This window comes from Terrapene carolina, unplaced genomic scaffold (assembly GCF_002925995.2).
Source record: "Terrapene carolina triunguis isolate 2854851 unplaced genomic scaffold, T_m_triunguis-2.0 Scaffold66, whole genome shotgun sequence".
NCBI classification, from domain to species: domain Eukaryota; kingdom Metazoa; phylum Chordata; order Testudines; family Emydidae; genus Terrapene; species Terrapene triunguis.
Genome location: NW_020664417.1, coordinates 35,969,869 through 35,982,962, shown reverse-complemented (window position 1 = coordinate 35,982,962; position 13,094 = coordinate 35,969,869). Strand labels below are relative to the sequence as shown.

The following is a 13,094-nucleotide window of genomic DNA, read 5'->3' as shown; positions in this document are numbered from 1 at the left end:
TTTAAAGATGTGGTTAAAACTGATGTAAACAATTTATGCAATCCTTCAACAACAACAAAACAAGAACAAAAAATAAGAAGTCTGCTTACTCTTCTTGACGCAAGTCATTAATGCTCCGATCTAGTGAGATCATATCACTTGCCACCATATTAAACCCAAACTCTTTAATGCTGGCTTGAATGGATTCTTTGTAGTCTGGTCCTAATACATATGGCTTGCCTTCCTCTCCGGGGCCACCAGCAACTCCATGAGGCTCAGGTTCTTTGGGCTCAAAATTACCAAGGATTGCAGGTCGTAAAACAGGATCATGGTATGTAAATGTCTGAGGCTTAAATGTGAGATATTGCCTCTGCATGATGTTCTGCTGATTGTTATCACCAACATGATGTTCTAGTTCATTTTTGGCCTTATTTTTTCTTCGAATAGATTCTAAGTCCACTTCCATGCCTTCAACATGAGGCCAGGGTACCACAGGTTTGAATTTCTCATTTCCTGGAGCTAGTCCATGGTTTCCTTTGTCTGGCACGGGATTCTTAGCTTCTTTGTCCTCCTATATGTATATTAAAAAAAACAAAAACACACACACAGCAGGAAACCATTACAAACTATGATAAATATAGAACTCAGTTTTTTAATCCTAAACCTTATATGCTGATACTCAGTACTAAAGTAGTAATTAAACAGTAATAACAAGCAAGTATTGTTTACAGATTGGACTCTAGGTTCTACTGTCAACCGCCACATGCTTGGAGAGAGAGTCACTGGCGACTTCTAACAGGACTAGTACTCCTAATTCTCTTAGGAACTTCCACAAATCCCACTTACTCTCTCTGGCTGAATTTCTCCCATTTATAAAATGGTTTGGTAAAGAACACGGAGTTATTTAATAATGCCTTACAATTCTATAGCACTTTTTAAAAGGGTCTCAATGTTTACACTAGATACGAAGAGCAGGATTTTCAAGAGCGTTCAGCATTGACCTAACTCAATGAATTCAATGCGAGTACAATTAGGGTAATGTTGAGTGCATCTGAAAATCCCACAAAGGCCATCAATTTAGGACCCATTGTTAAGATTTCTTCAAATTGTGAAGAAAACAGGAATAACGGTAAAGTTTAATTTTTCCTAGAACACCGATGAAAGCATTTAAGCCAAGGTGACATCTGTCAAACAAAGTAGAAATTTTGACCAAGAGTCTATTGCACCAGGGTATTTTAACGCTTGTAGAAATTATGAATGAACGAAGTAGCTAAAAAAAGCTATTACACTACTACATCCACACTTTTATCTATAACTGTTACTTTTTAGGAAATCTTGCAAGGCCAAGACAACAGGGAAGTAGCTCAGCATGTGTTGGGGCACATTTTGCAAGAAGGTAATAAGCTGCCATGGAAGAAGAAAAAGCAAAACACAAATAATAAACAACATACATACATACATACATACATACATACATACACACACACACACACACACACACACACACACGGAGGGGACTGGTGAAAAGAGTAAGAGCTACCATGAAAAATATCCTCTCAAGACTGCCACTGGAAATCAAGGAGGAGGTCCTACTGTAGACAGAAGAAAATTTCAGTATATAATCAATGAAGGACTCGTTTAGAGAGTGAAAAAGCCTCCAAAAGTGACAAAACTAAAAAAAAATAAATAAAAAATTCCTTAGTTAGTTAACAATGGTATAAAATATCTTACTCCTTTCATTATATTCCTATCACCTTGTAAAACAGAAGTTCTAGGTGTTGATGTAGCAGGAACCTACATGATACTCTTCATAGTCACTGCATTCTAGCAATTTAAAAAAAAAAAAAAAAAAAAGGCTCATCACCTACCAAAGCTGGTCATCACCTACCAAAGTTGCTACTAAATTCCCAGCTTTTGAGGGCAACAATTTGAGTGGTGCGGAGCTAAAGGATAGCCAAATCTGTTTTTAGAGATTAAGTACATCAATTGTTTCTTAAGGCAGTTTCTAAACTCCCACGTGATATATTGTCAGTCTAGGACATTCTTCGTCTACTTGATCCAGTCTAAGACTTGGAAGCACATTACAACCAGGGTGGATAAAAATCAATGATTTAAATAATAATAATAAAAAAAAAAATCAGATTTTTTATTTAAATCAGATTTTGAGGAAAAAAAACCTATCTAAAGATAGTTTTAATTAAGATACATTATAGCTCAAAGATATCTCATCATGGAATAGGGATTATAAATTCTAGTTCTATAGTATGAGACAATATATTCATGTAATGTTTAAGAAAAGTTTTGTAAATGAGTTCCAATAGTTCATGGATTAGGGACCCAATGTTATGGGGCTCCAGGGGCTTCTGTATCCATGGTTTAGGTTAATCTTTTTATCTACCCAATAGGACTCAGTGCTCCGTCTAGAAGATAGTGAAAAATATAGTTGTGACTCTATGGTATTATCATTTTAGATGCAGTAGTGATAAAAAATAAATAGCTGAATCAGGCAGATCTTCCTTTTACAATTTCACCTTTAAAGTAGTACTGAGTGTCAGTGAATGCAATGAGTAATACTAAATGAGCAATATGGTAATAATACTTAAATAACTGCATTGACTTATTTTGTTTAGGAGAATCCATCCTCAACATACAATATTCTGAAGACTATCACTTTCAAGATCACCATCATTTTCTATAGTTTCAGAGTTATCTGCCAATACTAGTGTCACATCATGTATGTTACATGGCCACAGTATATCACCCATAGCAAAAACAAAAACAAAATACCCCATCATCCAGAAACAACCATAGATAACTTTGTGATAAGAACCAGCAGATTACAAAAAGAGGTAATTGATGAAAAAATTGCCCGGTTTGTTTATGCAACAAACTCTCCTTTCCGTACGATTGAGAACCCACACTTCATTAACATGGTTCAGTCATTAAGACCAGGATACAGTCCACCCAACAGAGCAGATGTCACAGGCAAATTGCTGGATAAAGTGTATGAAAGAGAAATTGAGCATTGTGCAAAAGGTCTAGAGGGTGAAATTGTTAACCTGAGTCTTGACGGATGGAGCAATGTCCACAATGATCCTGTTGTATGTGCTTGTGTGACAACAGAAGAAGGGAATGTCTTCCTTACAGAAACAATTGATACATCAGGAAATGCATACAGCAGAATACTTACAAGAAGTAGCAGTAAAAGCTATAACAAATTCTAGAAAAAAATTCAAATGTCTAGTATGCAGCTTGGTCACAGACAATGCTGCAAATGTATCCAAGATGAGAAGAAATTATTTAGAAGAGAGTCCCAAGCTAATAACATACAGTTGCAGTGCTCATTTGATACACCTCCTAGCCAAAGACGTCAGTGTTCCAGAAATAAAGGCTAATGTTGTTGAAATTGCAAAATACTTCCGTAACAACCACTTTGCAGCAGCTGCTCTGAAAAAAGTGGGAGGAACCAAGCTAACTCTCCCACAAGACGTGCGATGGAACTTCGGTAGTGGACTGTTTTGAGCTCTATATCAAGAACTGGCCTAATCTGATGACAGCTTGTGAACAAAATCGTGAAAAAAATAGATGGCACTGTCACAGCCAAAGTTCTCAACATTGGGCTTAAGAGAAATGTTGAACACATGCTGAGTACCTGAAACCTATTTCTGTAGCCTTGAACAAAATGCAGGGAAATAGCTATTTTATTACTGACGCTATTGAAATTTGGAAGGAACTGAGTGCATATTTCTCTTTTTAAGATCTCAATGACAGAGTTAAATTACAAGCATTAAAAAAATGAATGGGACAAACACTATCTCCAGCTCATTTTCTTGCAAATATTCTCAATACTCGGTACCAGGGTCAAACCTTAACTGCGGAAGAAGAGAAGTTGGCTATAACATGGAAATCCAGCAACCATCCCTCCATAATGCCAACTATAATAAACTTCAGAGCTAAGGGTGAACCATTCAAGAAATATATGTTTGCTGATGATGTTTTAAAGAAAGTCACACCAGTGAACTGGTGGAAGTCACTTAAGCATTTGGATTCAGAGACTGTTGAAGTGATAATCTCACTTTTAACAGCAGTAGCTTCTTCTGCCAGTGTAGAAAGAATATTTTCTTCCTTTGGACTAATTCATTCCAAATTGAGAAATCGTTTGGGACCTGAAAAAGCAGGAAAGCTTGTTTTTCTTTTCCAGATTATGAACAAACAGGAAAATGAAGGTGAAGACGACTGAGTTAGCTGCAGAAGCCAATATTTTAAGTTTCTCATGTTGACCTGGCTGACAGTCAATTTAATTTTTGTTTTGTTTTTTAAAAATGTTTCATTTAACTATTTTAGTTAAAAACAATTTTAACAAAAACAAACATTCAAGTTTTTTAAAATCAGGTTTAACTAAATTCAAAAATTCATATGCTTGTTTTGTTAAAATATTATGTTTGTTGTTGAAGAAAAAAATCCAGAATAAATAACGTTGTTGTTTTAGTTAAATAAAACAATTTAAATGTCTGTCTGGTGATATTCTCGTCCTAATACAGCCTGGCAAGAAAATCCTCCAAATATTAATGATTAATCTGTTGAATTGGAGATAGTTCACCTCCCAATAACTTCATAAATATCTGCTTCAATTATCTTTGGTAAATGAAATAACCAAACAATCACTCATTCATTTTCTGATATAGTTGTAAAACTAATCTGAAAAGTTTTCAAAATAAATCACTTTAAAAATGTATAGTGTGTACCTTCTAAAAATGAATCATAGAATCATAGAATATCAGGGTTGGAAGGGACCTCAAGAGGTCATCTAGTCCAACCCCCTGCTCAAAGCAGGACCAATTCCCAACTAAATCATCCCAGCCAGGGCTTTGTCAAGCCGGGCCTTAAAAACCTCCAAGGAAGGAGACTCCACCACCTCCCTAGGTAACGCATTCCAGTGCTTCACCACCCTCCTAGTGAAATAGTGTGTCCTACATCTATCTCTGAGTTGTGAAGAATATTTATTAAGGTTATAACAACCAAGAAAAAAATGCACTTTTATGTAGAAATCCATGATTAAATTGAGTCTTCCTGACTAGTGATTTAAATCAAATCCACCCTGATTACAACTAGTTTGAATTTTCCTAAATCCATACAGTGTAGTTTTGTTAAATTGTAAAATTAATTTAGTGATACACATATTGCTAAAATGAATCTCCAGGTGTCAGTGGAGTATGGTTGACTGAATGGGATACAAGTATGGTACAGTACCAATGGAAAAAACACGAGACAGAGTGTGTACGAGTGGACAATTTGGGGTTATTTAAAAAGGAATTGTTTTACAGAGATATTCACAAGTAAGTACACAGATTTTAGGTGGAATGCATCAGGTATCTGATGTACAATTCTACATAAGAAAATGCAAAGGTACATTGTGTGAAATTATACCACAACAATATGTTGCAATATTGTTACATTGTAAATTAAAAGGTCAACTAGTAGTTTGTATAGCATTTGTACAGTTGGCTATGCAAATATTTTGGCCATAATACAATAAAATACCGAAGTATGTGCTTAACATATATGCTTAAGTTCCATTGACTTTGAGACTTAAGCACATGCTTACATGTTTTCATGAATCAGGGCCTTAATGCAGAGTTCTATTTGGTTAGTAGATAGGTGTTACTTATTCAGAATGTACAATAAATAAGAAAAAGCTACCTTTCTAGATATAGAACAGAGTAGATTCAGGTCAAAGTGGTAGTGGTGTGTTTACTGTGTTTTAGAATGAGTTCACAGGCTGAAGCACAGCAATCTTCAAATCAGTTCTGGTTTATCATCAGAGCACTTCCATATCTTGTATTTCATTTAGTCGTATTGTAATAATTGGTGGGTTCTTTTGTGAGAAAGTATTGTAATGCATTTCCTTGATGCTTTTTCTAATATTCTAAATATTTTTTGTACCTTTGGGGAGTACTATCTAGAATATAAATAGGCATGATTTAAATCCAAGTTTATGTTTAAAGTTTTCTCTAAGGATTTATGTATGCATGACAAAAATATATACAATGTAAGTAGACTCAGAAGAGGTATGGAGCGAGTGTGATTTAAGAGAGGCTGGTTGTAAGGTAGCAAGCACTCTACTGGAATTATTTATGGTTGCTCATATAAAAAGAGGGAATGTTATCTAATGTGCATGCCACAGTCCAACCCAAATCAAGCACTTATAGACCTGCCTTGATGCAACAGTTATGTAAGTTTCCAAAATAGCAAAACACGTGTTAACTGAGTGACTACTTTTGGCTGTCACCTCAATAATACCACCTTAGTTAGGAATCTTCAGAGTTCAATTAATCTGATCAATGAATCTGGCTTGCCTCAACCAAAGAGAAGTGTACTGTCAAAGTCACTTGAACCTTTTTTAAAATGTTCATACCAAACTTGGAAGGCACAGCTGTGAGAAAGCATCTCTCTATTTTTGAGTTATGAGTCTCTCTTCTCTTCTCTTCCACTTCAAAGGAGAGAAAATTGGAGGGAAAAGCCTGAGAAGAAAGGGAGGAGAGGCTACATTGCTAGCTCCCCTTCTGCAGCACCCTCTCTCCCTATTCCACAGAATTGAAAAGAGGGCAGGTAAAAATCAGAACAGTCTCTGTGAATGGTAAAAACAATTGTTAGTGCTGCATTAGAACGCCATATCCGACAGCCACTCAGATGAAGAGTAGCACAGAGCTGTGGTCAAAGGAAAGCACAGCCAAAATGTGAAGTCACAGAACTCAGGCTCTTCAAATGCATGCCCCAAGAGGTGTAGGGTTGGGGGCCTGGATTCCCTGCTAATCCTCTGGCTCCACGTGAATGCAAGCCCCTCACTTCTCTGTTGTTGTTTTCCTGATCCCCTTAAAGGGAATATGAATCAAGATTTCAGCTAGTTGAAACTGAGGAGTTTTTTGGTTTTTTTACTTAGTTTTTCTCCTTCACATTTTTCCCCCACAAAAGGGGACTGTTTGGCTCAAAATTAGCAAAAACGACAGCCCAATGTCCTAACTGTAAATGAGACCTGAGATGCAACACAGAGCTGCTGGTGTTCAACAGTAAACTGTGCGATCTACAAGTGGCTTTACTCACTACTAGAAGACTCTTTTACAAGCACTTTTATAAATCATCCATGGTAAAAAAAAAACATGGCATGACTTTCATAAGGCTGAAAATTTAGCCAATTGGCTAAATGTGGCTTTATGTGATGGCTGCAAATAAAGATATCAAAAATAGAAATCGTAACTAAGAAACAGAGTATGTAAGTCAGTCTGAGAATACAGACTACCTAGAGACTTCTGAAATAATGTCCGAAGTACTAATTTAATCTTAAACAAAACCAGAAGCCTTTTATTTAAAAGAGAGGAAAGGTTTATGATATTTAAAAGAAATCAAGATTAATTGAAAAAAAATGTATAGCTAGATAAAATTTTTGAATGTGTAAAAATGAAAGAGGAGAGCAAATTGAGAGGAAGAAATTAAAAGTGTGTCAGTTAGTACACTCAAACTCTAAGTTGTAGTGAGGTGGTGTGGTTCCCTGCTGCCCAGGAGAGAGATGAGCCCCAATGGACACCAGAGTGGGTGGAGCCAGGGAGCTCTGAGCCCACCCCCCCAGAGGGTCAGGCATTGTCCCGGAAGTATAAAGGCCTGACCTCAGGGCTCACTGGGAAAGCAGTCGCCAGGGAGGCCAGACGCATCTGGCCTAGCTCGCAATTGGGAAAGCCCAGCGGCCTGCGGAAAACCCAAGGACTGGCCCGACCTGCCCCGTGCCAGCTACCCAGAGGAGCTGCCGAGCCTGTCCCGCGCCAGTTACCCGGAGGAGTTGCCGAGCCTGCCCCACGCCAGCTGCCCAGAGGAGTTGCTGAGCCTGCGCCTGGCCAGCTATCCTGAGGAACCCATGGTGCTGGACCCCCCTGAGGTCACCACCCTGACCCAGGTACCTCAAGAGGGGGAGTCTGGAAGTAGCGTGGGGGCAGCCGACCCTAGTCTGGCTGCAGCACTGCCAGAACCCATGTCAGTGTGTTGTGGCCAGGATCCCCACAGACCCAGCAGAGGGTCTTCTGCTGCTGCTAGGGACCTGGGCTGGGATGCAGTGGAGTGGGAAGGCCTGCGTCGCGGGTGGCAGTCTCCCCCTCTCCCAGGCCCTTTGGAACCTAGGGCCTGGGCCTACTGTTTATATACTGTTACTGCTCAGCCCCTGCCTGCGCGCCTGACTCACCATTGCCCCACCCTGACCTAGGGCCTGGGCTTGCCATTATATACTGTTGTTGCTCAGCCCCTGCCTGAGCACCTGATGCACCAGTGCCCCCTCCCCTATCCCCTTCCCGACCCAGGGTCTGGGCTCATTGTGTTTATTTGTACCTTCACTAAGGCTGTAGAGGACGACTCCCGTGGCTGGACTAATTCCCCACAAGAGCTATTCCCAAAGGTAGTGAGGCGGTGTGGTTCCCTGCTGCCCCGGAGAGAGACGAGCCCCGGCTAGCTTCTCTACACAAGTATACAACCTCACAATGTATAAAAACAGATTCACCCTTAACACACTGGTATTTATCTCAAATTGGTTAAGAGAAAATTATTAAGAGGAATATCTAGCAGATATTCAGTTGTTGTTTTTTTGGTGAAAACTTTGGAGGCTCCTCTACTTTTTGTAGCTTAGTACCTGTGGAACCTATTTCTGATTTAGAGAGTTGTGAGCAAGAGAGTTTAACAAAAAGTACTATCTTTGTCAGCCCCTAATCCCTTAATTCTTGGCTCTGGCTTCACCAGCCCATAGTGTGAAAGAACAATACACATGCTGCTTGATCTCAGTCTGTATATAGAATAGTACACACATGGAAAGGTTTTACAGTACAACTAAGCATGCGCCAAGCAAACAGTAGCTCTCAAAGACCTATACACAATTCTACTACAAATTACAATATTTAAAAACAAAAACACCCCCCCTCTGCTTGTTTATTACTTTATTAGTTTTTGGGGTTCTAAAAATGTGTGTCCGTAGAGATCACCTCAGGATATCATCAGCTTGCTGAGTCAAGACACTTCACTACACACTTCAGCATGCATTTAACACATTAAAAGTTTTATTTTCCTACACTTGCCTATGCCACATACAGTCCAGATCTTAGTTCATGCAAAAAACAATAGTAACAGATTAACTTGAAGCTGGGTGGGAGGTGTCAGGGTGTAGCATTTTGACAAATCTGGGGAAATGGTCAGAGATTTACTCTGTTTCCAGTACAGATGACTGGATAAAGTAAATTAACGTACTTAAATTATATATGCTAGCCTGTGGCTGAACTTACAAGGGACACTTTGTTTTAAACTTAATTTCTTAACCATGTTCCCATTAGGATCTTGTTCTACCATCAAACATTTTAACAATTTTCTTTTTAATTAACATATTTACGTTTCGTTATTCATGCAGCATGTTCTCACTTTGCATTTTTGTCTGTTTGCATAGTGAAATTGCACCAGTCTGTTACTATTTAAGTTTTACTTTCTGGCTTTATTCACTAGTACAGAGCTGCAGTATGTAGATTGCAGTGGAACGTTTAACCCTGTAACTATCAAAATAAGGACTTTCCATTGTGTTTGAATATTAAAATATTAATAATTTGCTGCATAAGACTTTTTTAAATGTACATTTTGGGTCCCAGAGACGAGACTGGTGCTGCTGGGATAAAATGAAATGAAATGATGCTCAAATAACCAAATCGATCACAGGATACAGACACACAGAAATGTTGGGCCTAACTACCAGACTGACATTCAAGAGATAAGGATTTTTTGTATATTTCACTTGGCCATCAGCAGGCTGCACTCTGTAGAAAGTGCAACACAAGAAAAACAGCTATGACAAGAATATGGACGACTGCTCAAGAGGTAGGCTCAAAACAGGCATAGGAGAGAACCAACATATGTAACAACTCTGATATTTGGGGATAGATTTCATTGTAGACACCTATTAATTTCAGAGAAATAAAACAAAACATAAGCTCCTCAGCTAAGGTGAAAGGGGGTAACCTGTGACAATCCAAAAATAACTTGTATGACTGCAGATCACTGGATTAAATATCATCATGTGATCCAGTATAAAAGCAGAATTTAAAAGTCTCCTGAATCTTCAGAGAAACTCGGCCCTGACATCCATTACATGCAAGCTCATAAGAGACAGTGGGATTATACAGGGTGTAAAATCAAAGCAGAATCTGGGCCTAAGACTATTTCAACTAAAGAAGACTGTTGGCACTGCAACCTATCTAGGCTTTTATATAGTTGCCCATCACCACGGTATCTGAGCAAACCCTGTCTGCATCTTTCACTCTCTTCCCATGATGTACATTGATAAAAATCTGCCAACTCTAAAAGCTAGATCTGTAACCTTTCAGAATTTCCACAGAAGACAGAATATACAAGCATTTGTGTTGACTAGATTCTTCTATAGCAGGGGTAGTCAATTATTTTTTGTCAAGATTCCAGTTTCTTGGTCAAGGTATCAAAGTCCAGACTCCAGAGAAGAAAAAAACAATAATGATAAGAAAATAAAAAGATTTCTTGGTCCATTCAAAAGCATCTAGTGGTCTGGATATGGCCTGCGGTCCGCCTATTGACTAACTCAGTTCTATAGTAAATCTTAGAATTTGTGAAGCCTCATAACTATAGTTTTAAAAAATGTATACATAATTGCAATTTTATTCTAATCTTGCCTGATGCTCCACTGTGGTTTTCATTAGGTAGAATTTAAGTTAAAGTTTACATGCCTATCAAAAACACAAAGAATGCCAAGTCACTGTGCTAACTTGGTTACTTTGTGATGTGTGAAGCACAAGAAGTTAAACAATCCTTACAAAGAACTTTCTCGTGCTTACCCAAGTGAGAAATCTTAACATAAGAACCACTGAGCAACTATTTGTGAAACAAAAATGTTTTCACGTAGAATGTTTCAATTATATCTTTGCTGGAGAAAGTGCTTCACAAACACCCACAAAGATAGTCATCTTAGACATGGCAATTAAAAATCTTAAATATTAATCATATTAATTTCTTCGCAACAATTTATACAGTTGGAGATGAATGAGATTCCTGTCGTAAAAATACAGCATATGATTCAAAAAAACAAACCCACTAAATTTAAAGGATACATTACTTGTGTACATCCTTGTGGAACCAAGAAAAGTAGCTCTACATACAGAGAAATGTGAGTACCTTTTGTTCCTTCTAAAATATTTGTAACATGCCCCACATCCACACACACGTGTTCCAGATGGTTTACAATTGTACAGTTTCAGAAGGCAGAATGGATCCAGCCTCAGTCTCATTCTACAGATACGTTTGTAACTACTAAACTGCAAATTGTCCTCCTATTACTATGTCAAAGTAAGGTAGCTTAATTAGTCTATTACAGGGGTAGGCAACCTATGGCACGCGTGCCAAAGGCGGCACGCGAGCTGATTTTCAGTGGCACTCGCACTGCCTGGGTCCTGGCCACTGGTCCGGGGGGCTCTGCATTTTAATTTAATTTTAAATGAAGCTTCTTAAACATTTTAAAAACCTTATTTACTTTACATACAACAATAGTTTAGTTATATATTATAGACTTATAGAAAGAGATTTTCTAAAAACGTTAAAATGTATTACTGGTACACAAAACCTTAAATTAGAGTGAAAAATGAAGACTTGGCACACCACTTCTGAAAGGTTGCCCACCCCTGGTCTATTACTTTCTACACTCCACTGGGATCAACTTGGTCAGAAGCTACTTCCACATACAAACAGTACTACATTCACCATAGACAACGGTGAGCCATTTCCCAACTTTTAAAAAACTGATCTGCAACAACTTGTTGATAACTGAATTCTCCCCTCTCACACTGAACAAAGAACATCTTATGAATGTCCCTCCAGTTGGGCAGAGACAGACGTTAAAGCTCCAATCATGTTATAGGGTGAGGCAGACATCCAAAAAGAGTGGGTGGACTCTATAAATATACCGGTGTATAACTGGATGTCCAAGCTAGTTGCTGAAGTTCTCCATAGTACAATGCATTGGTGAGGACAAACTTATAAGCTTAAGAGAGCTTTCAAAAATAAATCAAACAAAAACAACCCCTTCCCCCGCAGAAGATCCAGGTCTGGGTAGGAAGCCTACCATTTCCACTGTGTGCTAGACAAAATACTCAAGTATTTTCCCTCTGCCCACAGGACCGTCCTACCCGGCCCCTGAGCACCCAGCCGGGGAGCCTAGTCCCCAGTTAGGGGCAGGGGGTCACGGGAAGGGGTGGTCAGGGGAAAAGGAACAGAAGGCAGTTGGATAGGGGGTGGGAGTCATGGGGGGGACTGTCAGGGGTGTGGATAGGGGTCAGGGCAGTCAGGGGACAGGGAGCAGAGGGGTTGGATAGGGGGCGGGGGGGTCCCAGGAAGGGGGGGGGTCAAGGGATAAGGAGCAGGGGGGTTTGGATGGGTTGGGGGTTCTGAGGGGGGTGGGAAGTGGGAGGGGGTGGATACGGGGCGGGGGCCAGGCTGTTTGGGGAGGCACAGCCTTCCCTACCTGACCCTCCATACAGTTGCGCAACCCCAATGTGGCCTTTGGGCCAAAAAGTTTGCCCACCCCTGTACTCGAGAGTCTGGCTAGCTGATCATCTAAAAGTACACCACAAACAGCTGAAAGAACCAGGGGTGCAGGACCCTAACCCAAAGATGCCAGGATTATAGTTCCGTTTGCAAGGACGTAGGAGTAGGGTGACCAGACAGCAAAAGTGAAAAATCGGGATGGGGGGGGGCGGGTAAAGAGGGTAATAGGAGCCTATATAAGAAAAAGACCCAAAAATCAGTACTGTCCCTATAAAATTGGGACATCTGGTCACCCTATGTAGGAGCCAAAGACAGCTGGAGACTGAGCAATGGAGATGGCAGACTTTTGAGGCATGTAAGCAGCTTTTTAACGAAATATTTCCAGCTGGGGCTGATTTGGTAGACTCAGGCAAGTGAGATTTCTGGGTTCCTAGAGCTGCTGTCATTATAGTTTGTTATTGGGAAAATATTTATCTTCATTTAAGAATGGAAGTGTTGACCTCTCTCCCTGCTCTGCCAGTACCTGCGCTCTGCCA

At 39.5% G+C, this 13,094-nt stretch overlaps 1 protein-coding gene across 2 annotated transcripts in view; it reads right to left on the bottom strand.

Annotated features, from left to right (window-relative positions):
* GALNT7 (polypeptide N-acetylgalactosaminyltransferase 7) overlaps positions 1–13,094 on the bottom strand; it is a 116,128-nt gene that overhangs the window by 60,383 nt on the left and 42,651 nt on the right. For both annotated transcript variants that reach the window (XM_024194791.3, XM_024194783.3), the window contains exon 2: positions 90–550. In XM_024194791.3, the coding sequence (XP_024050559.2) occupies positions 90–550 (461 nt within the window). The remainder of the gene's footprint in view (positions 1–89; positions 551–13,094) is intronic.